Below are 27509 nucleotides of genomic sequence, written 5' to 3' on the forward strand. Positions count from 1 at the left end.
CTGTAAAACGAGCTGGAGGAGGGAATGGCAAAACACTCCAGTAATTTTGTCAAGAAAACCCCTACATGGAGTGCCAAAAAATTGTACACGGCTGAAAAACAAATGACCAGTAACAACAACAACAACAACAACAAGAAGCAACAAACAACATAAGAACATCCAGGCTACACTACTCCAGGTAGATAAACACATAGGCTTGACTTATACAGACTCACAGAATATTAGAACTAGAAGGAACCTTAACATCTCTCTGGTGGCAACCTCTCCCTTCACAAATGAGGACAGGGAAAGTCAGAGACATGATGTGACTTGCCCCAAAATACATACCTAAGAAGTGGCTGAGCCAGGACTTAAATCCAGTTCTCCCCACCTTAATCCATCTCCCACTGTGATGCACCACAAGGATTTGGCCTTACTAGGTAACAGGCATCTGAAACTGAATGTCCCAGAAGGTTAAAGAAGAAGCTTAGCCCTAAAGAAGAGAATTTGCCTTCCTGCACACCCTCCCTGCAGGGGTCTGGTCTCATGGGTGTGCAATTCTGTAAATAATGTCCTATGGGTTTTTTCCCCTCTTCTTTGTTAAGATATGGCTCGTGTGTGTGTGTGTGTGTGTGTGTGTGTGTGTGTGTGTGTGTGATGGGGTGGGGGTGGGGACTGGGGGACTGGGGGGAGGAGATTCTCAGGGAAATCTAGGTGATGTAAAAACAAACAATACAAACAAAAATCCATTTTTTAATAAGAATGAGAAAAGTGGAATAGTTCTGTGGCAAATACTGTTGCCAAGAGAGATGCGTGAAAGCCAATCAATACAGCTGTATTGTTGAAAAAAGAAAAGACAAGGTAATAAATAGGCGCAGCTTTCCAGGAAATCATTTCAAGATAAAGTACATCTAGCAAATAATTTTTTGTTTTGTTTTTCAAGGCAATGAGGATTAAGTGACTTGCCCAGGGTCACACAGCAAGTACATGTCAGGTGTCTGAGGCTGGATTTGAACTCAGGTTCTTCTGAATCCAGGGCCAGTGCTTTATCCACTGAGCCACCTAGCTGCCCCCAGCAAATAATTTTTTTAAAAAATCAATCCCTGTACAAGTCCTTATACTTATTGGTAGAACAACACGGTTCTGGAGGAAAACCACTAAGGGACACTATTCTTATATTATTATATGAGAATAATAATAAGTATCATTTATATATCACTTTAAGGTTTGTAAAGCACTTTATGTAGGTTTTTTGTTTTTTGTTTCTTGAAGGGCAATGAGGGTTAAGTGACTTGCCCAGGGTCACACAGCTAGCAAGTGTCAAGTGTCTGAGGCTAAATTTGAACTCAGGTCCTCCTGAATCCAGGGCCGGTGCTTTATCCACTGCACCACCTAGTTGCTCCCCAGAGAGATCTTTAAAAAGAAAAGGAAAAGGACCTATATGTACAAAAATATTTATAGTAAGTCTTTGTGGTGGCAACGATTGGACATTAGGGGATGTCCATCAACTGGGAAATGATGGAACAAGTTGTGGTATGTGATTGTGATGAATTACTATAAGATGAAGTGATTACTATAAGATGATGTGATGAAGTACTACAAGAAATGATAAGCAGGATGCTTTAAGAAAAACCTGGAAAGACTTACATGAACTAATGCAAAGTTAAGTGGACAGAACCAGTAAATCATTGTACATAGTAACAGCGAATGATCCAAGACACTTCCAAAGGACTCATGATGGAAAATGCTCTCCACCTCCAGAGAAAGAACCGATAGAGTTTGAATACAAATTGAAACATACTTTTAAAAAACTTTATCTTTCTTGTTTTGTCTGTGTTTTCTTTCACAACATAGCTAATATGGAAATCTATTTTTCATGCCTGCATATGTATAACCTAAGCAGCTAGCATGCCAGACCTAGAGTCAGGAAGATCTGGGTTCAAATCCAACCTCAGACACTTACTAGTTGTGTGATGCTGGGCAAGTCGCTTAACCCTGTTTGCCTCAGTTTCTTCATCTGTAAAATGAGCTGGCAAAGGAAATGGATGGCAAAGCACTTTAGTATTTTTGCTAAGAAAACTCTAAATGGGATCACAAAGAGTCAGGCATGATTGAAACAACGAAACAACAATATGCACAATCTATATCAAATTGCTTACCTTCTTAGAGATGTGGGGGGATGGAGAGAGGGAGAGAATTTAGAACTAAAAAAAATTTTAAATGAATGTTAAAAATTGTTTTTACATGTAATTTGAAAAAAAAAATTTAACTAAAAAAAAAAGAAGCCCTTTGCCAAAGAAAGGGGAATCCAGATATACATTTTCACAGCTACTCTGCCCTGGGAATAGGCCTCTTTACCTGTCACCAACACCCTTTGAGGTGACATTCACGAAAGACCCTCCCAATTTAGAGCAAACATGCACTTTCAGAGCAGATGGCTTCATTTGCTAAATAACTTCCCCATCCCTGGCTGATGCTCTTTGTGCAAAGGACGCAATGAGGGAGTGTTACACATCTGTCCTTTCCTTCCCCATATCTGTGTCCTCTGTCTGACCTATTCTTTCTTTTTCTGAGAAATACTTGGTACCATCCATTGATTTCTGAATTCTTCATTTTCTCCCCAGAGTTCCTCTCGCTCATATGCTGCCATGGTGATCCATGGTCTTCTCTTGCTCAGTGGTTTCTCTGATTTGTTTGAAGGTGAAAGTGAGATGTTCCATTGTTAAAGGGGTAGTGCTGGGTTTTCCCAAAGCTTTCCCTTGGTCTGAAGCTTGGAGCAGGAGCATGTGAAGCAGATCCTTTGCCCAGAGGTCAGTGTGGTGAAGCAGAGGGACTCTGACTGTGGAGCTAGGGCATCTGGATTCTAGTCCTTGGTCAGCTACCTGGGTCACTTTAGGCAAGTTGCTGAACCTCTCTGGATCTCAGTTTCCTCAGCTGTAAACTGAGGAGATTGGACTTAAATGACATCTGAGCTTCCCTCCTGCTGTTGATGATCACTGGATGAGGGAGCAGAGAGCTGGGTATGAGTCCTGGATTTCCCTTTAATTAGTTGTGTGAGCTAGGGGCAAGACAGAAGGGACCCCAGAACCCATTTGTTCCAACCTCTTCCTTTTTAAAAAAATAATTAATTCATTAGTATTTTGTTTCATTTTTCCCCAATTACATGTAAAAATAGTTTTCAACATTCATTTTTGTAAAATTTTGAGTTCAAAATTTTTCTCCCTCCATTCCTTCCCTTCCCCCTCCTGAAACCAGCAAGCAATCTGATATAGGTTATAATTTACAATCACGTTAAACATTTCCACATGAGTCATGTTTTGAGAGAAGAACCAGAACAAAAGGAGAAAAATACAAGAAAGAAGAAACAAAAATAACAACAAAAACAAAAATGAAAATAGTATGCTTCCATCTGTATTCAGACTCCATAGTTCTTTATCTGGATGTGGAGAGCGTTTTCCATCATGAGTTTTTGGAATTGTCTTGGATCATTGTGTTGCTGAGAAGAGCTAAGTCTATCACAGTTGATCATCATACAATGGGGTGGTTTTTTTGGCGGGGGCAGGGAAGGGCAATGAGAGTTAAGTGATTTGCCCAGGGTCACACAGCTAGTGTCAAGTGTCTGAGACTGGATTTGAACTCAAGTCCTCCTGAATCCAGGGCCGGTGCTTTATCCACTGTGCCACCTAGCTGCCCCTGATCATCGTACAATGTTGCTGTTAGTGTGTACGAGGTTTTCTTGTCCAACCTCTTCCAGAACAAAATCTCCTTTACAACCTGACTGTCAAGTGGTCATCCCCCTTCTGTTTAAAGACCTCCAGGGATGGAGACACAGAGCCTCCTGATATGTAGCTCACCCCACCCTAATTGTTTGGAAGCTCTTTCTTGCATCAAGCCTGAATCAACCCCTCTGCAACTCCCACTCAGCGCTCCTGTTCATGTTCTGTGAGCAGAATGAGTCAAAGCCCTCCCTTTTCCATACCACTTCTGAAGCTCTCCATTTTTTCATTTGTACAATGAAGGGGCAGCAAGAATTGGCCTCTCGGGGGCAGCTAGGTGGTGCAGTGGATAAAGCACCAGCCCTGGATTCAGGAATACCTGAGTTCAAATCCAGTCTCAGACACTTGACACTTACTAGCTGTGTGACCCTAGGTAAGTCACTTAACCCCCATAGCCCTGCATAAAAAAAAAAAAAAAGAAAACAAAAAGAGAATTGACCTCTAAGGTTCTTTCCAGCTTTGGTGTTCTGGGCCTCAAGGACAGGGCATGAGACATTCTGTGCAATAACTATCAGTCCGGCCTGGCATCATCCTCATTATTATCATCATTGTTAAATAGTCTTCATTAAACCCTTGGCTGAGTCCTGATCCAGATAAGCTGCTGTCCCAGTCTAGCTCTGTACACAATAGGAATTTTGGTGTTAATGGGGACCTAGAGAGAGCTATGATGCACACCAGAATGTCATGTGACTGTGGTGGGAGGAAGGAAGTGGAAAACTGTAAGATTCATTGTATCTTCATAACCAGATGAGGCAACATCTATCTCCCAAGACTTCAGTAGGATAAACGTCCTGCTAATTGCCCTCATCAATCAACATTCATTGAGGACCTGAAGAAAGTTAAGCTCTTTTCTAGGCCCTGAGAACACAAAGCCATAACCAGTCATTTTGATGGCTTGGGCAATCAGGATTGGGGGAGGAGGGATGGGGTGGTTTGGGGAGAAGAGCAGAATGGGTGAGGTCTTAGGTGTGGCTGCATGGCAGGGGAGAAATCACCATCCAATAGTGTCCTTAGTATTTTTTTTTCAATTACATGTAAAGATAGTTTTCAATATTCATTTTTGTAAGATTTTGAGTTTAAAATGTTTCTCTCTCCCTCCCCTTCTCCTAGTGTCCTATTTTAAAATAATATTTTATTTTTCCTTAGTTACATGTAATGACAATGTTTAACATTAATTTTTTTAAAACTTGAAGTTCCACATTTTCTCTCTCCCTCCATTACCCCCTTCCTCCCTGAGACAGTACACAATTTGGCATATGTTACATATGTTCAATCATGTAAAACACATTACCATATTAGTTATGTTGTAAAAGAAGATGGAGAGGGGACAGCTAGGTGGTGCAGTGGATGAAGCACTGGCCCTGGATTCAGGAGTACCTGAGTTCAAATCCGGCCTCAGACACTTGACATTTACTAGCTGTGTGACCCTGGGCAAGTCACTTAACCCCCATTGCCCTGGCAAAAGAAGAAGAAGAAGAAGAAGAAGAAGAAGAAGAAGAAGATGGAGAGCAGAAAGGAAGAAAAGAACCATGAAAAAATACAAAAAAAGGAAAAATACTATTCTTCAAGCTGCATTTAGACACCATCAATTCTTTCTCTGGATGTGGACAGCAATTTACATTATGAGTCCTTTAGAATTGTCTTAGGTCATTGTATTGCTGAGAATAGCTAAGTCATTCACAGATGATCATTGTACAATGTTGCCGTTACTGTGTACAATGTTCTCCTGGTTCTGCTCACCTCTCTTTGCATCAGTTCATTTAAGTTTTTCCATGGTTGTTTTTTCTGCAATCAGCCTGCTCATCATTTCTTATAGCATATTAATATTCCATTACAATCATATACCACAACTTATTCAGCCATTCCTCAATTCTTTGTCATCCCAAAAGGAGCTTCTAAAGATGTTTTCATGCAAATAGGTCCTCCTGTACCCTACCTGACTTTTTGTTTTTGTTTTTTGGTGAGGCAATTGGGGTTAAGTGACTTGCCCAGGGTCACACAGCTAGTCAGTGTTAAGTGTCTGAGGTCGGATTTGAACTCAGGTCCTCCTGAAACCAGGGCCGGTGCTCTATCCACTGTGCCACCTAGCTGCCCCCCTACCTGACTTTTTAAATCTCTTTGGGATACAGACCTAATAGTGGTTTTGCTGGATCAAAAGGTATGTACAGTTTGTTATCCCTTTGTTCATAGTTCCAAATTGTTCTCCAGAATGGTTGTATCAGTTCACAACTCCACCAGCAGTGGATTAGTATTCAGTTTTCCCATGCCCCCTCTAACATCTTTTATCTTCCTTTTCTGTCATATTAGCCAATATGATAGGTGTGAGGTGGTACCTCAGAGTTGTTTTCATTTACATTTCTCTGATCAATAGTGATTTAGAACATTTTTTCATACGATTATAGATAGCTCTGATTTTTTCATTTGAAAACTGCCTATTCATATCCTTTGACCATTTATCAATTGGGGAACGAATACTGTTCTATTTTAACCAAATATTCTTTCTGACTAAATATAATGATGCTTAATTATTTCTAAGCTGTCAAAGGAGTGCAGCTGCTTCTAGCATCCTCTTTAATTCTAGGACCCTAGTCACCTTCACCCTAGTGATTGTTCTTCCTCATTGGGGGTGGGGGGGTGGGGAGGGTGGGGGGTGTTGCAGTCTTGTTGGGGAGATGGGACACATCCCGGATGATGTGACATAGACTGTGTTGATTAGGAAGAGCATGGTATAGGAGGCACGGTGCATAAGACAAGAGCTCAAACTCCATCTTTGCTACTTTATACCTATGTGACCTTGGTCAAGACAACCTTTCTGAACCTGTCTCCTCATCAGTAAAATATGCATAAAAGTACCTGTGTCATATCACTGTTGTGAGGTCCAGTTGAGAGGATGTTTACAAAACACTTTGCAAACTTTAAAGAATGATATGTGTCAATTATTCATATTATTATAATAACCACGGAAAAGGGTGAACTGGCAGATGAGAAACCATTTCTCATTGACATGCCTGAGCCACTGGGTTTTTCCTGTTGTTTTGGTTCAAGTTGACATCTGTTCAGTGGAAATATCCAGGTTTCCAAGATGCTCCCATTTCCAACTAAATTGGGAAGAGGCAAAGGGACTGATCAGTGAAGAGTTTGCTTAGACTTCCCAGTAGCTGTTTGCTCAAAACACATGCAATTTTCTCAGTTTTCAGGGCAATTTGCCTGTCCATCAACTCCTTGGAGGAGCAGTAGTAGGAAGTGCCCCATGCAATCATCTGCTCAGAGATTATGGGAAAGATCTAATGCTGGGGAAGAGAATCTGTCAATTCCTTAGTTCTCACTATTTTTCAGGGCAAAGTCTAGATTTTAAAAAAATCATTTATCATCTTATTAATGCAAAAATGAGGCTCTAAGAGATTGCACGATTGGTTCTAAACCTTACAGAGTAACTTGCAGATCCAGACTTGGGATCCAGTCTCAGTTTTTGGTCTCTTCACTAGAGTGGAAAAGAACCTTAAAGCTATTATAAGTCAGATTCTCTCATTTTTATTTTTTAAAGAAATAGGAAGGGGCAGCTAGGTGGCACAGTGGATAAAGCACCGGCCCTGGATTCAGGAGGACCTGAGTTCAAATCCGGCCTCAGACACTTGACACTGTGTGACCCTGGGCAAGTCACTTAACCCTCATTGCCCTAAAAAAATAAAATAAAGAAATAGGAATCAGAGAGAGCTTCAGAGAGTTGAAAATGAAGTTTCTTTATTTTCAGGTAATTCTAGCATCAAGGCTTTCTTTGTCCTCTTCAAGAACAGGGATTTTGTTTGTTTGTTTTTTTATTTTTTGCAGAGCAATGAGGGTTAAGTGACTTGCCCAGGGTCACACAGCTAGTAAGTGTCAAGTGTCTGAGGCTGGATTTGAACTCTGATCCTCCTGAATCCAGGGCCAGTGCTTTGTCTACTACACCACTTAGCTTTCCCCAAGAACAGAGATTATTGAGATCTATGGACCATTTTGATTTTGCCTTTGAGAAGAACTTTGAAGAATGAGTAAAAATTATATTAAGGGAATAAAGGCTAGGATGGGATGATGGACTGGGTGAAACAAGGGTGAGAAAATTACAGTGGGACAGGCAGAGAGCTGCATCTGGTAACCTTGAGTTTGTTTTTATTCTTTTTGTTTTTTAACCAACTCCACCCCCTATTCCCATTTTGCAACTAAAAATGTAGAGAAAGAGAGGAAAAAACTCTCGTAACAAATAAGCATAGTCAGGCAAAAAGAATCCTTACAGTGACTATATCCCAAAATATCTGTCCCTGTGTCTTGTGTCTATTGCTGCTCTGTCAAGAGTTGGGTAACATGCTCTCATCATAGGTTCTCAAGCGACATTGATGATCATTGTATTAATCAAAGTCCTTACATTTTAAAAGATTTTTTAAAAACAATGCTGCTGTCTTGTATACATTGTTCCCGTGGTTGCTTCATTCTGTGTCTTTTCATACTACCCAGGATTCTCTGAGATCATCACCTTCATCATTTCTTATAACACAATAATATACTACCACATTCATATGCTGCAATTTGTTCATTCAGAATTGTCCAACAGGCAATCAAATCCTTAGATTTTAGCACTCTGCTTCCCTTCTCTCTCCCCCCTTCCCTTCTCCTCTCCTTTCCTCTTTTCTCCTTTCTTCTCTCCAAAGAGATTATAAAGAGGTAGCCCTTAAACAAATTGTGGTATACAGTTATAATTGTGCTATAAAATGATGAGCATGCAGATTTCAGAAAAACCTTGGGAAGACTTATCTGAACCAATGCAAAGTGAAGTGAGCAGAACCAGGAGAATATTGTACAAAGTAACAGCAACATTGTGTGATGCTCTCTCTCTCTCTCCATAACTTCTGTTTATGAGGATGAAAACACACACAAATGGGTACACACACCTGAAAATTGCTTTCTTTAGGCCCTTCATAAGCATCTTGGGGGCTATTCAAGTGGCTGAGTTACTGGATTTAAATCTACGCCATCATGTTTTCAGACCTGATCCCTTTACTATTTAGATTCAGAGGGGCTAATAAAGGTACAAGCTATTGAATTGAGTCTCAAGAAGAACTTGTTCTGGACTTGAAATAATTTCCCTGATTAAAGCCTTCCTCCCTGATGACCTGTAGTAGTCATTTCTGGAAACAACCTCCCTCCTCTTCCCAACCTCCAGATTGAGCCCTATCTTGTAACAAAGAAAATCAATTAAGCAAAACCACCAGACAGTGAACCCATCTGACAATGGAGATGGCATTCTGCCCTAGTGGTCTACCTGGCGGAGACCTTTCCTAGTGGCTTGAGGATCAATAAGTACTCTCTCTAATCCAGCCACAAGGGTGGTGGTGTCAAAACTTTGCTGATTGGTCGCTTCATCAGTAATTCTTCCCCTCCTCCACCCACCCAGTGTGTATATTAGTGAGGATGGGGTAAGGGAAAGGAAGAGAATATTTTCCAGGTGATTGTTGTGGTTAGGTTATAGCTGCTCCAATGGGTTGACCTCAGGGTCAGAAGTAGAAAAGCTGAGAGCTTGTGAAGTGATTGGATGGGGCAGAATTGAGGGGTGAGGTGCTGGGCTAGAATTCTTATTCTACAAAGCTCTGTGGTGCAGCAACACCCTGCCAGTTCCATTTGTGTTTATTTCGGAGTATGTGTGTTATAAGCTCAAGTCATGATACCCGCCATCTGATGTTTGTGCTGAGACCAGTAATCCTGTTTTCTCAGAAAACAGTCTGTTAGATCTTCACCAGTTGGGGAGAATTGCTACAGGAGATTCCTGTCCCCCATCTCCCATGCCTTGAAGAAAAAACGCCAGTTGAGGATTTCTTCTGGTTGGTAGCCAAGAAGAATCCTAACCATGAATCCTAACTGTTCATCAAGTTCCCTGAAATCTTATTTTAGGAATAATCAGGAATCGGAGCTGAACCAAATCCCATAGGCAATTCCATAGTAATGGATGTAAGAGACTTAAAACTTCCTAGTTTGGATCTTGGCAGTCAAGGGGCTGCTATCAGGGTCCACACTCCAACACAAAGTGGCCAGTGGCCTTCAGCAGGCAGCCTCACATACCCTCCTACCCAGAGCTCTCACTGCTGGTGTTCATGCTAGAAGTTTCTCAGGTCTGGAACACTGGGATGGGCTATGGGAGAGATGTAGGGTCCCATCATTTTTGCCAAGAAGTGTAAACAGCCACCGTTTGAGCATCTTAATGTTGGATGGTTTTCCAGATTTTTCTCTCTTTTTTTTTTTTGTGGGGCAATGTGACTTGCCCAAGGTCACACAGCTAGTAAGTGTCAAGTGTCTGAGGCTGGATTTGAACTCAGGTATTCCTGAATCCAAGGCTGGTGCTTTATCCACTGTGCCACCTAGATGCCCCCCAGATTTCTCTTAAGCACAGCAAAGTGTGGGGCCCATCATCCCCAAATGCTAAATGCTTTTCTAAAAAACATGTTTGGAATTCTAAACTTAGTAGCCATCAAAAAGTGAAACCCTAAGCATTCCAATAGATGCACTAAATACAGAAGTTCCTATAGAAAGTTTAGACTACAATTTACAATTTAATTAATTATTATTATTATTATTTATTTTTTGCAGAGCAATGAGAGTTAAGTGACTTGCCCAGGGTCACGCAGCTAGTAAGTGTCAAGTGTCTGAGGTCAGATTTGAACTCAGGTCATCCTAAACCCAGGACTGGTGCCTTATCCACTGCACCACCCAGCTGCCCCCTATAATTTACAATTTAAAAAATATAAACATATATACACACACACAAATGTTTTTAATGTTTCTTTATACTTTTAATGCGCATGATTTCTTTCTTGTGGGGAGGAGACCAGCTGGTCTCTGTCTCTGTCTCTCTTGGCAGGGCAATGAGGCTAGATTTGAACTCAGGGCCTCCTGAATCCAGGGCCGATGCTTTCTCCACTGTGCCACCTAGCTGCTCCTGATTATCTTTCGTGTGTGTGTGTGTGTGTGTGTGTGTGTGTGTGTGTGTGTGTGTGTGTGTATCTAGGCCTGTGAGATGATCAGCAAAGGGTAAATAAACTCCCCCTGTCAAAGCAGATCCCTACATGCCCTACAACTTCTGGTCTTAGAGTTAACTCAGGACACAGGGTGGTAAGTGACTTTGCCCAGGATCACCCAGCTAGTGTATATATCTAGAAGCAGGGCCCAAATACAGGTATTCTTGACTCCAAAGGGATCCCTGTATTAACTATGCCAAGTTGCTTCATGTAATTTCTCTTGGAGAAAAAATATTCCATTATATTAATATTCAACATGACAATTTTTGTATTTCTTAACCCATGGGCATGTGAATTGTTACTAGTTTTTCCCTGTTGTGAATAAAACTGCCATGAGTATTTTCGAATGGTCAGTTTCCCCACCCTCAATCCTCAACCCAAGGATGCTTAATGTTCTGGACAGCAAGCTTGCTTCCATCTTCCTCCTCTTCTGCCTGAATTTTGATTCCTCCAATATGGTTCCTATCAGCAATTTTTTTTTTTAAGTGAGGCAATTGGGGTTAAGTGACTTGCCCAGGATCACACAGCTAGTAAGTGTTAAGTGTCTGAGGCCAGATTTGAACTCAAGTCCTCCTGACTCCAGGGCCGGTGCTCTATCCACTGCGCCATCTAGCTGCCCCAGTCCTCCCACTTTGAAATGAAAGGAGGGAGGTTCATTTTTTCAACTCTTCTCCAAGATTAAACTTCTTGGTCATTATAAAGATACATATGGTGTTCAGTTTCTTTTCTTTTCCTTCTTTTCTCTTTCATTCTCTCTCCCTCCCTCCTTTCTTCTCTCTCTCTCTCTCCCTCCTCTTTTCTTTGCACTTAAATTGTTGTAGTCATTGTGTGTATTGAGTTCCTGGTTCTGCATCACTTCATATAAGTCTTCCCATGATTCTCTGAATTCTTCATGTCATTTCTTACACCATAGTTAATATCCCATCGGGTTCATGTGTCACAACTTGTTTAGCCATCCCCCCAAATGATGGGCAGATACTTTGTTTCCATTTCTTTGATGTCACAAAAAAGTTCTGCCATGAATATTTTGCTGTATATGGGATCTTTCTTTCTGTCTCTGACCTCTGGGACTTCTTACACGTCCCACCTATTCCTGTTGCTTTCCTTCCCTTGTGCAGAGGTGAGGCTTACAACCCTCACCATCAGTCGGGCCTAGTTTTCTCTTGGGGGTTCTTAAAGCATCAGCTGTCAGTACCTTCCCCTTCTAGAAGATGATTCCAGATTTAGAGCTGGGTAGGACCTCAGACCAATCTCTTCATTTTACTGGTGAGGTAACCAAGACTCACAGACCTTCAACCACTTGTACTCCCAGATTACTTTTAAAACAAGGGTCTTGGCTTCCCCACTTTTTCATTCTTTGGGGAAATTATACTACAATTCACTTGTGGGGCCATTCACTTTGGTATATGTCCTGGCTGACAAAACCACCTAAGTACACAGATAATGTGTTTTAAGGATTTGTTTCTCAGTGTCCAAGACCGTTCTTGCCATAACGTGGGTCAGACTAGAACCATGTTTATGATTCTTGAGGAAAGAGGAAGTTTTGCCCTCTCTTTCCCCCTTCTCATATCCATCCCCCCTACTCTATTTCCCCAGATAGAGCACCTTAAGTTATTATTGTATGAATATTTAGTCAGGGCTCCAACAGAGCCAAAAGATAATCTTTATAAAGTGCTTACCATAGTGCCTGGTACATAGTAGGTCTATATAAATGCTTATCCCCCTCTCTTCCTCCCTCCCTCCTCTTCAAACAAGCCTCCCTGGGTTGACTAGATCCCCAAGGATATGGCTGACCAGCCCCAAGTGGTCATCCAGATATCACTAGAAGACTTACTGTGCTTTCCGGTTTTAGTGTTTTAGTGTGTGCTATTTCCCTGTGTTGGGAATCGCCCCCCTCCCTTCTCCCCACACTGACATCCACCATTTTGTTCCTTCTTCAAAGTTCAGCTCAATGGCTGCATCTTCCCTGAAGCTCCTAACCAGATGGAACCCCTCCTTCCATGGGCCTCCGTTATTGTTGTGACTCTGTTATGAACTTATATTTTATACTATTATATTCTGCATTTCCCACGACATACTTGAGAGAAGTAGTGCCTACCTAAAATGAAGACGTTTCTCTTACTTTGAAGTTCAGGAAATTCAGAAATTGACTCATTGGGGTTAATAATGTACCAGATGCAGGACTGAAACCCTTGGCATTAACACTATGACTTGACAAGTTTTAACATTATTATAGTAAATTATTCTGATCTCATACAAGGGGCATCTTCTAGTCCAATTATTCCATGTTTGTGTCATAAAAATGACTGGGAATCATGCTTAAGAAGAGCTTAGACATAATATAATATAGACATTGTGACATATGAAATAATCTTTAAATTTCTTTTGCTTTTGACTTTTCTCAATCTTAAAATTTTAGTTCTTGCTTTAAAGAACACCACCACCACCAACAACTCTTTTGATTGCTTAGATTTATTGAGCACTTACATGCTAGACACTATACTATACAAATACAAGCAAACAAATCAGTTCCTCCTCTCAAGGAGCTTACATCCTAATGCAGGAATACAACACATAAAGGAGAGCTGGGGTGGGATTTGGGTAATCAAGCTGGGGTGAGGAGGCTAAGTAGGTGGGGCAGGTGGGAGAGAGAACTAGGCATGAAGCAAGCACAAGCATGGTTAGGGCTCTTCAGGAAATGGGGATCCTGGCCAGGGACTCACCAGTGAGCTGAGGAGGCCCCAGAGTGGTGTCAACTGTATGTTTATCAATTGTATTTTTTTTTGGTAAAGAACTCAATTTTACTTAACATTTCAATTATTCTTAGAATATCCATGATAATTACATTCCATAATTCTCTGAACAATCTCCCTGCTTTTGTTTCCCTTTTTGGGGTGACTGTTCTGTCAAAGCTAAAGAGGAAGATGGAAGCCAGACTGTGGTGAACCTCCCTAATATATTTTGGGGGTGTTCAAATCAGTCTCAGAACTGCAAGTGCTACAAAAGAATTAGAGCAAATTTTGATTATCCTTTCAGGCTATATAGATCTCAGAAGTGGAGGGGTAATAGGGAGTTGAATCCATAACTACTTTGTATAGATTTGTATTTAAGCACTTTATGAAGTCTACAATCATATTCCTATTTGTCTAACACTTGTTTGGTTCATTTTTTGTCTTGGTTATCACCAGCACTAAGGACTGTGCTTGGCACATAGTAGGAGCTTAATCAATACTGATGGGTTGGGAGACCCCATAGCAGGTCCGTTACAGTCTGGTTGCTACCTCCCTGTCTAGCCTTATTTTCTACTACCTTCTTCCATGAATTCCACCTCCACACAAACTAGACAACTAGCTGGTCCCCAGTCTGCTGTTCCATCCATTTGCCAGGGCTCTCTTCCTTACCTGCAACTCATTTCCTCCACATCTCTTCTTTCTGAAATCCTCTTTAAGACCCAGCTCAACAACTACCCACTCTGTGAAGGCTTCCTGAAAGAGCCTTCTCCCTCCTTAAATTTCTTATGACACATTGTATTAGAGATTCTTAAAACTGGGTGTCCATGTATTTGTTTTTTTAATAACTGCATTTCAATTGATTTTCTTTTGTAATCCTATATATTGTCTTATTATTTAAAAAATCTTATTCTGAGAAGGGGTCCATAGGCTTCACTAGCCTGCCAAAGGGGCCCATGTCCCCAAAAAGGTTAAGAAACCCTGTTCCTAGATCTTTCTTTCCTTTGCTTCTATCCCTTCCTTCCTATTGGTTTATTTTTTGTTTTTTGTTTTTTATTTTTTTTGGCTTTTATCACTTTCTACCCTGTATCATTCTTCTTTTTTCCTCCTTAAACAGACTATATCCCTCGAAGGTAGGGAATGGCATCTTCTCAATAGTTTGGTATCCCCAAGGCATTGTCCAGCCGAGATGCTTAGTAATTGATATTGGCACATATCAATATTAACTGACTGTAAATCCCCATTAAATTAAGATTTATGGTTGGTGATAAACATACCACTGGCATCACAGGAGCTCCACAGGGAGAGAGTAAGAAAGACTCAGACCCAAAGTCAACCCCAAGGTCAGCCTTCTCCATTCTGTCTAGGATGCCCCAAGGAGAAACGCTCAGTAGAGATAAAGCCTCTTCCTAGGATCTGTCCCCTAGGCACAAGGAACAGATAACATCAACTCCAGCAAGAACACTGCTTTCTCCCTGGGGTTTCTAGACAACTAGCAGAATTTCTCAACTGAGTCAGAAGCACAAATCCACTTTCCAGAGGCCTAGTGACACGAGCACGCCCTGCCTGAAGAGATCCTTAAAGCATGAGTCAATCAGATGGTGTCTAGCATTGGTTTCTTCCATAGATAGGAATTTAAAAACAACAACAACAACAGGACAAAACTGCTCCCCCAGAACTCAGTGGCCTTCTTGAGGCCTGGGATTCTGAAGGGCTAACAACAGCACGAGGAATGTTCGCCTTCAACTTTGCCTCTACTGGTTCTTCTTTTCCTCGAGCTCCTCGTCAGCCGACGAGCTTATGTGCATCAGTGCCAGTCCGTAGAGGATCAGGACGACTCCGGCCCACCACATCACCGCACAGTATTCTCCATACAACAGGTAACCCAGGAAGGCCTGAAGGGGCAGAGGACATGGAAGAGGGAAAACGTGCATAGAAAACTCATTAATTCAGTTCCTCTTCTTGGGAAACCTAGATAAACTGGTCTCAGGACGGATGATTTCTCATCAGCTAGTTTGGGGCCTGCTACAGAAATGTGCTTTGTTAACCCTAGCTGATTTGGTACCACAGGAGCCCCAAGGCTCTGCTATGGTAACTCACCTGAAGACTCTTTGGGCAAACAGTACTCCCTCTCCTAGCTACCTATCACAGGCTGATCCCTGAGAAATAGAGGAATAATGTTGCTTTATATCTAGCCCATAGTTAACAAAAGTTTGGTTAGGTATTGAGTGGGATGCCATGTAGCATTAGGAAATGGGGACACAGCATCATGGATCTAGCTCAAAGGGACTTCAGGGGTTACTTAGTCCCATTTTAGTTTTTTTTTTCTTTTTTAGTGAGGCAATTGGGGTTAAGTGACTTGCCCAGGGTCACACAGCTAGACTTAGTCCCATTTTACAGATGAAGAGACTGAGGTTCAAAAGAAGCGAAGCGACTTGTCCACTGTCCCATGAGTAGTTAGTGGCAGACCTGAGATTCGAACACAGGTCCAAGGTCCGTTCTACTACGTATGTGATCTAAGTTGCTACCATACTGCCTCAGTTTCTTCCTCTTCTCCCTCATAGCTTCATTCTGTCCCACTGGAAAGGAGTGATGAGTTAAATATGTGGTCAGGACTAGCATTCCCATATATGCTCAGAAGCCTCAGAAACAAAATTTCCAATGTTGCAGCTACCTCCTCTGCTAGACCCTGCAATTAATGAAGAATTCCATTCTATTTTTCAGGCCCCCTTGTGGGAAGCAATGCTAATTCCTCCATCACAGTCCTCTGGGCTCTCCAAGACCCGGAGGTTCTTCCAAGCTGGAAAGGGAGGTCAAATGAGCCTGGGGACTCCGACCCAGAAGCAGCCTCACCAGATCTGGAGAGCCTCTGTTCTGCTCTTGTGTTAGTCACACAAGTACCCTATCATGTGGGTAAGACCTGAATGTAGCTGGCCGCAAGACCAGGGATTGTTTTCCTAACAGTTCAAGTCAAGAAGCATCTATTGAGCACCCACTGCATGGTGCTAAGCACTGGGCATACAAAGAAAGGTAAACCAAAACGGATAACCAAGCCACCATGAGTCCCTGTTCTCAGTCTGCTTAAGGGGAGGGGACTTAAGATATGCATCAGTGGACAGTATACCCACACCGATGAAATCAGCAATCCTCAGAGAAGTCATAATTCTTTGTGAATCCCATTGGACCTCAACAACCACGCATCATTTCCCCAAATCTGTGATTCTATTGGTATAAGAAAGTTAGTCTAGAAACTTCCTCTCCTGATGCATAATAACACTTCACCTAGAACAGTCTCGGGGCATCACTGGTGGTACTGACATGAAATGATTTGCCCTTTGTCACAAGCTAGTCTGTGACAAAGGGCAGGACCTGAATTTGTGATCTCCCACAAGACCTTTCCCTTCCCTTCCCTTCCCTTCTCTAGGTCTCCCTTGCTTCATAAAATGAGGAGGCTGGACTAAGGGACCCTTTCCATCCCTTCCAGGTCTAAACACTTGCTTGCTCCAGGACTGCCCCTCTCCTCTGTCTACCACCCCCATGCTACCTCCTTGTTTTATATTTCACAGACCAGGAAAATTAAGAGCATTGAATAGGCACTACTCTACACACTTTTGATCACTTACTGAGGCAATGATGTTAGAAGCAGTCATTGTCAGCGATGCTGTGGCAGAAGATGAAGAAATACTGAGAGCTTTGGAAAAGAAGGCCCACATCAGAGAGTTGCTGACAATCATCAAGGAGAAGGCCATGAGCCGGAACATCAGGGTCAGCTGCAGGGGAAGGAAAGATGCCCAAAACGTTCACTTGAAGGGGTTTTTAGAACATTGTCACTGGGGCAGCTAAGTGGTTCAGTGGATAAAACACTGGCCCTGGATTCAGGAGGACCTGAGTTCATATCCAGCCTCAGACACTTAACACTTACTAGCTGTGTGACCCTGGGCAAGTCATTGCCCCGCAAAAAAAAAAATTAGAACATTGTCACCAATGAGACATTGTTGTAAAATTAGAAGGTCTCTGAAGTGAGTCCCTCCTTCTAAGCTGAAGGGCTCTGAGAATGGTCATTTTATTCAGACACCTACACAGTGTCCAGAGAACTCTTAGGTATCCAGCAGGATGGGATGGGCAAAATACACAGCTAGGAGGCAAGGTATTAGTCCCCTTTTAGGGAGCTGATGGCTTCATAGGAGAATACAACACGAACCCTATCACACAAATTAGAGGTGCAAATGAGAAAATGTAAGTTGTTTTGCAAACCTTAGATGCTTATGCTAATACCCGCTGTTATTATTCTACACTTGGACGGAACTGCATCCCTGAAGGAGCAATAAATGGTAAGGGATACAAGACAAGAATGACAAATACCAAAGATCTGAGCGAAAGATTGAGGTGCAGGCAATATTGTGATTCTACTGCAGAAAACCTGATCATGGGAGGGAATGTAAGCTTCTCAAGCTGCCATTCTATCTCAGACAAGATTCTGCAGTAGATCCGTTCAATTCACGACTTTGACCAGCGTGAACAAAGTCACCTTTCCTTTCCCAAACCTCTCCTCCATCAAAATCCAGTTCCTCTCCGAGAAAAGATGCAGAATGACCTGCCCCTCTCCCCCAGTCACACTCCGAGGGGGGACTACAGAGGGGTCTGTCCCCTCTACCCAATCGGTTCTGCTCATTGGAGGAGCTAACAGAGGAGTCAGCCCCCGCTCCCTCCCAGGCCGCAGTTCCGCTCTGATGGGGCACTGCGGAGAGATCACCCCCCAATTCAGTTCTGCTCAGAAGGTTGCAGTAGAGGGGTCCCCTCCTCCCTTCCTCAATACCTAGCCCCACCTGGAGGCGGCGCTGCAGAGAGGAGTCTGTCTCCAGCGCCTCCCCTCTCCCCCAACCGCAGTGCAACTTCGAGTGGGCGCTGCAGAGGGTTCCGCCCCAGCCCCCTCCCAACCGCCCCCACACACAGTCTTGCTCCGAGGTGGGTACTGCAGAGGGGTCCGCCACTGTACTTCCCCCAGCCTCAGTATCTCTCCAAGGGGGCGCTACAGGTCTCCTCGCTCCTTGCCCCCCTCAACCCCACTCCGAAGGGACTGCAGAGAAGTCCACCACCGCCTGTTCCCCAGCCACAGTCTCGCTCCTAGAAGGCGCTGCTGTGCTGTTCTCCCTGCTCTCGTTACACTTCCCCCCGGCCGGCCCCCCCCCCTCCCCCCGCCGCCGCCGCCTCCCCAGTCCTACTCAGAGAGGGCGCTGCACAGGGCTCCGCACAAGCCCCCTCCCCATCCCGCAGTCCTACTCTGAAGTGTCGCAGAAAAGAATTCCGCTCCCATCCTTGCAGTACTGCTCGGAGGGGGCATCCCCGCAGTCCTGCTCCGAGGGGGCGCTGCAGAGGGGCTCGCCCCGGCCCCCTCCCCACCCCGCAGTCCCGCTCCCAGGGGGCGCTGCAGAGGGGCTCGCCCCAGCCCCCTCCCCACCCCGCAGTCCCGCTCCCAGGGGGCGCTGCAGAGGGGTCCGTCCCAGCCCCCTCCCCACCCCGCAGTCCCGCTCCCAGGGGGCGCTGCAGAGGGGCTCGCCCCAGCCCCCTCCCCACCCCGCAGTCCCGCTCCCAGGGGGCGCTGCAGAGGGGTCCGTCCCAGCCCCCTCCCCACCCCGCAGTCGCACTCCGAGGGGGCACTGCAGAGGGCGCCCCCTCCCCAGACGCGGTGCGCCATTAGACGTCTGCTCCGTCGGGGCTCCTGCCCCCTCCCCTCCAGGGCAGCACCCTGGACAGCGGGCGCAGCTGCTCCCCGGCTGGCCAGAAGCACCTCCAGCAGAGCCGCTCGCCCGCCCACCCCGCCTGCTGGCCCGGCTCCGGCTCTTACCCAGGCCTGCATGGCGGGCGGGTAAGGGAGCTCCTGCTCCTCCTCCTCCTCCGGGCCCCGGGACGTCGGCTTCAGGGCCAGCTTAGCGAAGGCGGCCGCGAAGGCGCCCAAGCCTCCGGCCGCGATGGAGCAGAACGCCGAGCCCCAGCGGAGCCGAGCCAGGGCGCTGGGCCCCAGGACCGCCGCCATCGCTGCTGGCACTGGGAGAGGGAGCGGGAGCGGGAGCGGGAGCGCGATGGGGCCTGTGTCGGAGCCGGAGCCGGGAGCCGAGGCCGAGCCCGAGCCTTTGCCGGGGTCCCTGCCGGTGCTCCGCCTCCTGCGGCAACCACGCCCCCGCGCCGCCATAGGCTGCCTTCTTCATGTGACTCCTGCGCCACAGTGACAAGGTCTGGCGAGCGCAATCTGCTCGGAGCCCGAGGCTCCTCCTCCTCCGTCCTCGCCCCGCCCCCGGGGCTGTGCGTGCGTGGGTGGGTGGGGCGGGGGAGGGATGCTCTGTTCGCACCTCAGAGCATCCTCTGGATGCAGGAGGCGAGGCAGCCTCAGGGCTGGACCCAGGATCACTGACGTAGGCCTGGGTTCCACTGAAGCTTTTTGTCACAACTCTTTTCCGAGACGACCTCTCGCCGCCGTACCCCTACCCCCAAATAAATCAGGGAAGCTTCACTGCATACACAGATTGAAAACAAGAACCAAACAACCACGATTTCTAGAAAAGCGATACTTCATCGGCTCCTGACCGCAGGTGCACCATCATACCTACAGTTTCCCATATCTAGAAGAAAAGGATGGACGTATATCTTTCTTTTTCCCTGAGCCAAACGTCATCATTATAATTACAAGGCTTTAGGTTTTACATGGCTGTAATCGTTCTATTTGTTCATAGTTTTGCTTAATTCATTCCACATCAATCACGTCTGCCCTTGTTTCTTTAATCCTTCATATTCTCTATTTCTTATGACACAGTAACATATTCGCACATTGCTGTAACCCAATATGTTTAGCCTTTCCCATATCAATGCAATCCCCTTTATCTCTAAGTAAGAAACTGAAGCTCAGATTTGGGAAGTTACTTGTGAAAAGTGGTTCACTTAGCCACTTTCCCAAGAGGTAGTGCAGGACTTCAAGACTCAGCTCAGATGTTACCTCTTCCACAAAGTCTTTTCTGATCAACATGGCTGAAAGTGGGCAGTAGGAAGAGCACTTGTTTTGGAAACAATCGGAGATTTCGCTAGCAAGATTTCTATAACTTACAGCCTGAGTGTGTTGGTAGTCACAGAGACAATAAAGGTAAGCGACTTGCCTAGAGTGAGACAACTCTCATGTGTTGAAGGCAAGATTTGCACCCAGGTTTTCCTGACTCCATGGCCTGTCCTGCACCCATTAAACAACACAGCCTTCTTCCAGTTACATATATGGTCAACCTTGACTCTCCACTCTTCCTCACCCTACATGTTCAATCTTTTCCCCAGTTTTGTCAATCCTACCTCCTCAACATCTCTTGAATCTTCCCCTTTGCTCTGGTCACCTGGCCACTCCCTTCAATTAGGTCCTTCTTAGACTACTGCAGCGGCCTCCCTGTTGGTCTTTTTTTCAGTCTCCTCCTTCTCCTAGTCTTCTCCACAGAACAGCCTCTGTGGCTCCCTATGATTCTAGGATAAAATATTGACTCCCTTTTAACATTTAAAGTCCTTCACAACTTGACTCCATTCTACCTTTGGGGAGGTCATTAAAGATTATATTCACACACACACTGTGCTCCAGATTATTCCCTTTTCCCCACAAAGGACAATTCATCTCTTGTTGTTGCATTTCCCAATGCCTGAATGTATTCTCTGCTTTGCATCTTAGACTCCAGTTCTCCCTTCAAAGCTCAGTTCCAGTGCCAGCTTCCTCTATAAGGTCTTTCTGAACCCCCACAAGCTTTTAATCCTTCTGACATGTTACTTTGGCTCAGAGTAGGGTCTTAATAAATTTTTGTTGAAAGCATGAATGAATACCTTAGAGTGAATAAATGAATTGGCCTGCCACTTCTGACAACTTGCCAACCCTTGTTGTAGAATATTGTGAACAACAAAAAAGATAAAGTGGGGATTAGAACAAAATTCACATCAGTGAATAAATAAGCATTTATTAAGTGACCACTACACGACAGGCTCTGGGTATCCTAAGATCTCCCATCCTAAAGAGGAAGGCAAAATATACCAAGTATCATTATAGATTTAGAGCTTGAAAGGACTTTGGAGGAAATTGAATCCAACCTCCCCATTGTATAGGTGAGGAAACTGAGGCAAAACGTAGTTAAGAGTCGCACAGTCACACAACTAGTATTTGAGGTAGGATTGAAACTCAAACTTATTGACCACAAATCTAGCCCTCTACAAACACTGCAACTTCATAGCAGCAACAACAATAAAAAAGAAATGTGGTGCTCTCTGAAATCACATCTCTGCCTCCCCTACACAAGTTTAGGGATTTTCGTTTCCAAAGCCAAAGGACTAAATCAGTCACTCAAAACTATAGTCCTGTGAAAAACAAACAACGTGGGGCACAGGAGCAACAAAAACTGGGAAAAGCCCCAGAGGCTGTTGCCCCTCTATTCCAGGATATAAAGTGATTCATCATCAACAACCACCTCCTGCTTCAGAGCCCAGTGGAAAAAGGGCAGGATAGATCTAGGATAGGGCCAGGGGTAGGCAAAGGATCTTTGAGTGCCAGTCACCTCTAAACAAGAACCTTAGCAACACGTCATAGACATCTTTTTGCTTTACTCCATCCTTCATCTGACTCCTCACTCCCATTCTTCTAAAATCACAGCTCTGACCCCAATCACTGCCCCACTCAGAAAACTCCAGCTGCTCCCCATCACCTAAAGGACCAAATATAAAATACTCTTTAACAATGCAAGCTCTTCAATTAGTTGCCTTTTCTCCACCTTTCCAATCTTGTCACACTTTACGTGCCCCAAAGTATTCTATGCAATGACATTGCCTCATTGCTATTCATCCCACATCAGATTTTGGAAATTCTCTCTCTCTCTCCTTTCTGTGTCTCTATCTCTCCTCCCCCCCTTCTTTGTTGCTTAGTTTCCCTAAAATCCTATCTAAAGCCCTTCTTTATACAGGAAGGCATTTGCCAATCACCTTTAATTCTAGAGCCTTCCCACTCTTGATTATATCAAAATTTGTCCTGTACATATCTTTTTGCATTTTTTGTTTGCATGTCATCTCCCCCACTAAGAGCAAGGGCTGTCTTTTGACTTCTCTTTTATCCCCAGCACTCAGTACAAGCTTGGCACATTAGTAGGCGGTTAATGAATGTGTTTGACTGACATCGTTCAGTAGGTTTGTTGGAAACAAAGGGGAAGAAATGAAGCCTAGGATCCCAATATGAAACCCCGCTAGAATAGAAATCTCCATTGGGAACAAAGCCCTTAGTTTGCTCCGTGGCTCAAACACATTCCTTCCCTCTTCCCCATCTCTTCAAGCAGTTCCAGCAACTGGTGTCGAAGCTAGAAGGGTCTGCAGAAATCATCCAATGTAACACAACTAAACAGTGATTGCCTAACAGAACAAAGACCTCCTTGACAAGAAGTCTTTCAGCCTTTTGGGTGAAAAACTAGAGATGGAGAATTCCATAACATCTAAGGTAACCTGCTCTACCTTGGGAAAGATCTAATTGTTTAAAAAATTTTCCTTTTATCCAGAAGAAATTTTTTTTCCCCACCGTCCATCCAGTGAATCGCCTCAGTTCTGTTCTCCGAGGTCAAATCTCTCCTCTACTTGACATCCCCTCAAACGTCCTGGGCTAAACATTCCCCCTTCCTTAATCGGATTCTCATTTGATTGCCAGTGCCTCCATCCTAGTTGAGCCTTGGATACCCTCCAGGCTGTCGATGGTTCTTCCTAAAATATGACCACCACAATGGTGCAGAGGCATCTAAACTCCCTTCCTTCATGACTAAACTCAGGATGGCAGGCACTACACCAAGCTGTCCTCTTCTGCCATTTCTGCGGCTCCCCCGATCCCCAATCCTGCTCCTGCTCAGGCTCTTGCAGAGGGGTACGTCACCGCCACACCCCCCACCCTGTCAATCAGGCTCGGAGGGGGCGCTGCGGAGGGATCCACCACAGCTTCCTCCACCTCTAGTCCGTCTCGGTGAGGGAGCTACTGAGGGTACTCTCCTTCCCACCCCCACCCCCACCCCGCACAGTCTTTCTCGGAGGGGGCACTGCAGAGGGCTCCGCCTCCACTCTTGCAGTCTTGCTCGGAGAGGGCACTGCAGAGGGCTTCGTCACTCCCTCTGCCTTTCCCCAACCACAGTCCTACTCGGAGAAGGCTCTGCAGAGGGGCCCGCCCTAGCCCCCTCCACCCCGAAGTCCCGCGCCGAGAGGGCGCTGCAGAAGGGTCCTCCTGGCCTCGGGCCCCTCCCCACCTCACAATCCTATTCTGAGGGGGAGCTGCAAAGGGCTCCGCCCTAGTCCTTTCCCCGCCCTGCAAATTTACTGGGAGGGGGCACTGCAGAGGAGTCCACTCTAGCTCCCTCGCTACGCCACAGTCCCTGCTCCAAGGGCGCGCTGCAGAAGGGTCTTGCCCGCCCCCGCACCCCCCTGCCTTTAGTCCTCCTCAGAGGGGGCGCTGCAGAGGAGTCCACCCCAGCCCCCTCCCCACCCTGAAGACCTACTCGGAGGGGGCGCTGCAGAGGAGTCCGCCCCTGCTCCCTCCCCACCCTGAAGACCTACTCGGAGGGGGCGCTGCAGAGGAGTCCGCCCCTGCTCCCTCCCCACCCCGCAGTCCCGCTCCCAGGGGGCGCTGCAGAGGGGCTCGCCCCAGCCTCCTCCCCACCCCGCAATCCCGCTCCCAGGGGGCGCTGCAGAGGGGTCCGTCCCAGCCCCCTCCCCACCCCGCAGTCCCGCTCCCAGGGGGCGCTGCAGAGGGGTCCGTCCCAGCCCCCTCCCCACCCCGCAGTCGCACTCCGAGGGGGCACTGCAGAGGGCGCCCCCTCCCCAGACGCGGTGCGCCATTAGACGTCTGCTCCGTCGGGGCTCCTGCCCCCTCCCCTCCAGGGCAGCACCCTGGACAGCGGGCGCAGCTGCTCCCCGGCTGGCCAGAAGCACCTCCAGCAGAGCCGCTCGCCCGCCCACCCCGCCTGCTGGCCCGGCTCCGGCTCTTACCCAGGCCTGCATGGCGGGCGGGTAAGGGAGCTCCTGCTCCTCCTCCTCCTCCGGGCCCCGGGACGTCGGCTTCAGGGCCAGCTTGGCGAAGGCGGCCGCGAAGGCGCCCAAGCCTCCGGCCGCGATGGAGCAGAACGCCGAGCCCCAGCGGAGCCGAGCCAGGGCGCTGGGCCCCAGGACCGCCGCCATCGCTGCTGGCACTGGGAGAGGGAGCGGGAGCGGGAGCGGGAGCGCGATGGGGCCTGTGTCGGAGCCGGAGCCGGGAGCCGAGGCCGAGCCCGAGCCTTTGCCGGGGTCCCTGCCGGTGCTCCGCCTCCTGCGGCAACCACGCCCCCGCGCCGCCATAGGCTGCCTTCTTCATGTGACTCCTGCGCCACAGTGACAAGGTCTGGCGAGCGCAGTCCGCTCGAAGCCCGAGGCTCCGCCTCCTTCTTCCTCGCCCCGCCTTTGCACCGCCCCTTCATCAGAAGCTTTCCAATGGTGCGGAGCTTGCCTCAATACAAGGCCCAGCCCACAAAGCCTGAAGGACCTGCCTCCTACATCTGAAAGTGATCACCTGCCTTGGGGGAGGGGGAAGAGGAAGAGTTTTGGAATCACAGGCTGCGTAATCCTGAGCTAGGCCCTGCCTCTCAGCCTCTCATTGTTCCCATATGTGTGAGACCTAATGATTTCTAAGGTTGCCTGCAGCTCTAATTTCTATGATTCTCAAATTTCCTTATGCAATATTGTTCCTGCCCTCAACATGCTTATAGTCATTAATTGGGGATAAGGGGGTACAAAATGTAAATAAATATGTAGGCAACTCTCCTACAAGCAGAATGTGGGAGGGAAAAAGGAGAGGTCATTACTGACAGTGAGAAGATCCAGCAAAATGTGAGATGAGCCTTTAAGGACACCAGGGAACTTAAGAGGTAGAGGTCGAATATTCTAGGTATGGGGCCAGGCCACATGCCCAGGGTCCAGAGATGGGAGTGTATATGTGTGAAAGGAACAGCAATAGGTCCAGTGTGGCTGAACCATATTGAATGTGCCCAAGGGTGTGGATGTGAATACATTGAAAGAAGACTAGAAAGCTAGGAAGATCCTAAGATGGGAAGGAGTTTAAATGCTTACAAGAGAATTTCATATTTGATCATGAAGGTAAATGGAAGTCACTGGACTTTATTGAGTAAGGAGTGGGGTGACATGCTCAGACAGGAGATTTAGGAAAATCATTTTGTCAGCTGAGTAGAGTGTAAATGGGAGTGGGGAAATATTTCACCCAGGGAGCTCAATTAGAAGCCTACTGCAATGGTCAAGATGAGAGGTGGTTTATATCTGAACTAAAGAGGTAGTTGTGTGAGTCAAGGAAAGGGGATATAAACAAGGGATGCAATGAAGATAAAAAAAGATAAGATTTCACAGCAGTTCAGATCTATGGGATAAGGGCCAGTGAGGAGTTGTGGATAACACTGAGATTGGGAGCCATTAAATGCTTTGCTCAGAGATGGACAGTCAGCATGGGTGAGAAGCAGGTGAGAACCAAGGTCTTCCTGCTTCCGAAACCAGATCACACACCTGTTTCAGTTTTAGTTATTTTATCTATTAAAAAAAATTTTTTTTGGGGGGGAGGCTAGGTGGCGAAGTGGATAAAGCACCGGCCCAAGATTCAGGAGTACCTGAGTTCAAATCCAGCCTCAGATGTTTGACACTTACTAGCCGTGTGACCCTGGGCAAGTCACTTAACCCCCATTGCTCCACCAAAAAAACAACAAAAAATTTTTTTTAAGGGCAATGAGGGTTAAGTGACTTGCCCAGGGTCACAGCTAGTAAGTGTCAAGTGTCTGAAGCTGGATTTGAACTCAAATCTTCCTGAATCCAGGGCAAGTGCTTTATCCATTGTGCCACCTAGCTGCCCCCCTACTTTACCTATTTTTAAAAATTGTTGTTTATACCATAGATTTCACTTGCCAATTTTCTATAACATGTCAAGAGGGATCACACTTGTTATGGCCCTGAGAGGAAAATGTGTTGCCACAGATATATCATATGTCAATAGTAGGACTTGAACTCAGGTCTTCCTGACTTTGTAACTTCTCCACACACTAAAGAATTCAGCCTCCTTGCAGAGTCATATACATAGTCAATCTTGATTCTACACTATTCCTTACCCAATGACCCAGTCTTCTTAATCCTACTTCCACCACCTCTCTTGCATCCTCCCATCTCTCCACTCACACAGTCACTGCCCAAGTTCAGATCCTTATTGTTGCTCCCTAGCAATAGCCTTGTAACTGATTTGGCCTCCAGTCTCTCCACTCTCCAATTCATCCACCACATGACTGCCAAAGCAATATCCCTAAAAGACAGGTCAGACCATCTCTTGACAGTCGACTTCAGCACCTCCCAACTGGCTCCAGGACAAAATATCATTTAAAGTCCTTTACAATCTGGCTCCAGCCAGAGTAATTTACACATTACATTCACACCCTACATCCCAGTCTACTTTCTATTCCCTATACATGCCAGTGCATCTCCTCTCTCCATGCATTTGAACAGCTTATTCTGCCAAGTCTGGAATGTATTCCTTCATCAGCCTCTTTGAACCCCTCCTTCCCTCCCAAGCTTTCAGATCAGATGCTCCCTCTGACTTTTCGCTTTTCTGGAACCTGTCAGCTACTAGTGCTCCCATAAAAGTACTTTGGCTACAGTAGGCTTAATTAATGTTTGCTGAATGAATACTTTTGGAACACAAAACCATACTATGAATAAATGAATCACTGGCATGCCCCTTTTGAGATATTGCCAGGCACTGTTGTAGAACACTATGATCCAAAAGAACGGAATGGTGATTAGGATAAAATACAAATCAATCAGTCAATTTATTAAGTTCCTATTATCTGACAGGCACTGGGTATAGACAAAAAAGAAACAGTTCCTATCTTCAAGGGTCTTACATTCTAAAGTGAGAGGTAATATATACCAAACAT

General features: G+C 45.8%; 1 protein-coding gene across 2 annotated transcripts; it reads right to left on the reverse strand.

Moving 5' to 3' along the window:
- Positions 1–14527: 14527 nt before the first annotated feature.
- TMEM42 (transmembrane protein 42) lies at positions 14528–24935 on the reverse strand. Of its 2 annotated transcripts, none has more exons than XM_043965605.1 (3): positions 24541–24935; positions 17148–17294; positions 14528–15419 (listed from the first exon to the last, which is right to left on the reverse strand). In XM_043965605.1, exons 1-3 carry the CDS (start codon positions 24883–24885, stop codon positions 15279–15281), a joined length of 633 nt encoding a protein of 210 aa, XP_043821540.1. In that variant the 5' UTR covers positions 24886–24935; the 3' UTR covers positions 14528–15278. The 2 variants fall into 2 exon arrangements, with proteins under 2 accessions (XP_043821540.1, XP_043821539.1); XM_043965604.1 differs by lacking the exon at positions 24541–24935 and adding an exon at positions 19370–19763.
- Between the last annotated feature and the right edge of the window lie 2574 nt (positions 24936–27509).

The sequence above is a fragment of the Dromiciops gliroides genome, chromosome 5 (genome assembly GCF_019393635.1).
Source record: "Dromiciops gliroides isolate mDroGli1 chromosome 5, mDroGli1.pri, whole genome shotgun sequence".
Lineage (NCBI taxonomy): Eukaryota > Metazoa > Chordata > Mammalia > Microbiotheria > Microbiotheriidae > Dromiciops > Dromiciops gliroides.

Coding starts and splice junctions, on each gene's coding strand:
- TMEM42 (XM_043965605.1), bottom strand. CDS start 24,885: ATGGCGGCGCGGGGGCGTGGTTGCCGCAGGAGGCGGAGCACCGGCAGG. Junction 17,295..24,540: donor CGCCCGCCATGCAGGCCTGG/GTAAGAGCCGGA, acceptor CTTCCCCTGCAG/CTGACCCTGATGTTCCGGCT. Junction 15,420..17,147: donor CTTCTAACATCATTGCCTCA/GTAAGTGATCAA, acceptor CTGCCCCTTCAG/GCCTTCCTGGGTTACCTGTT.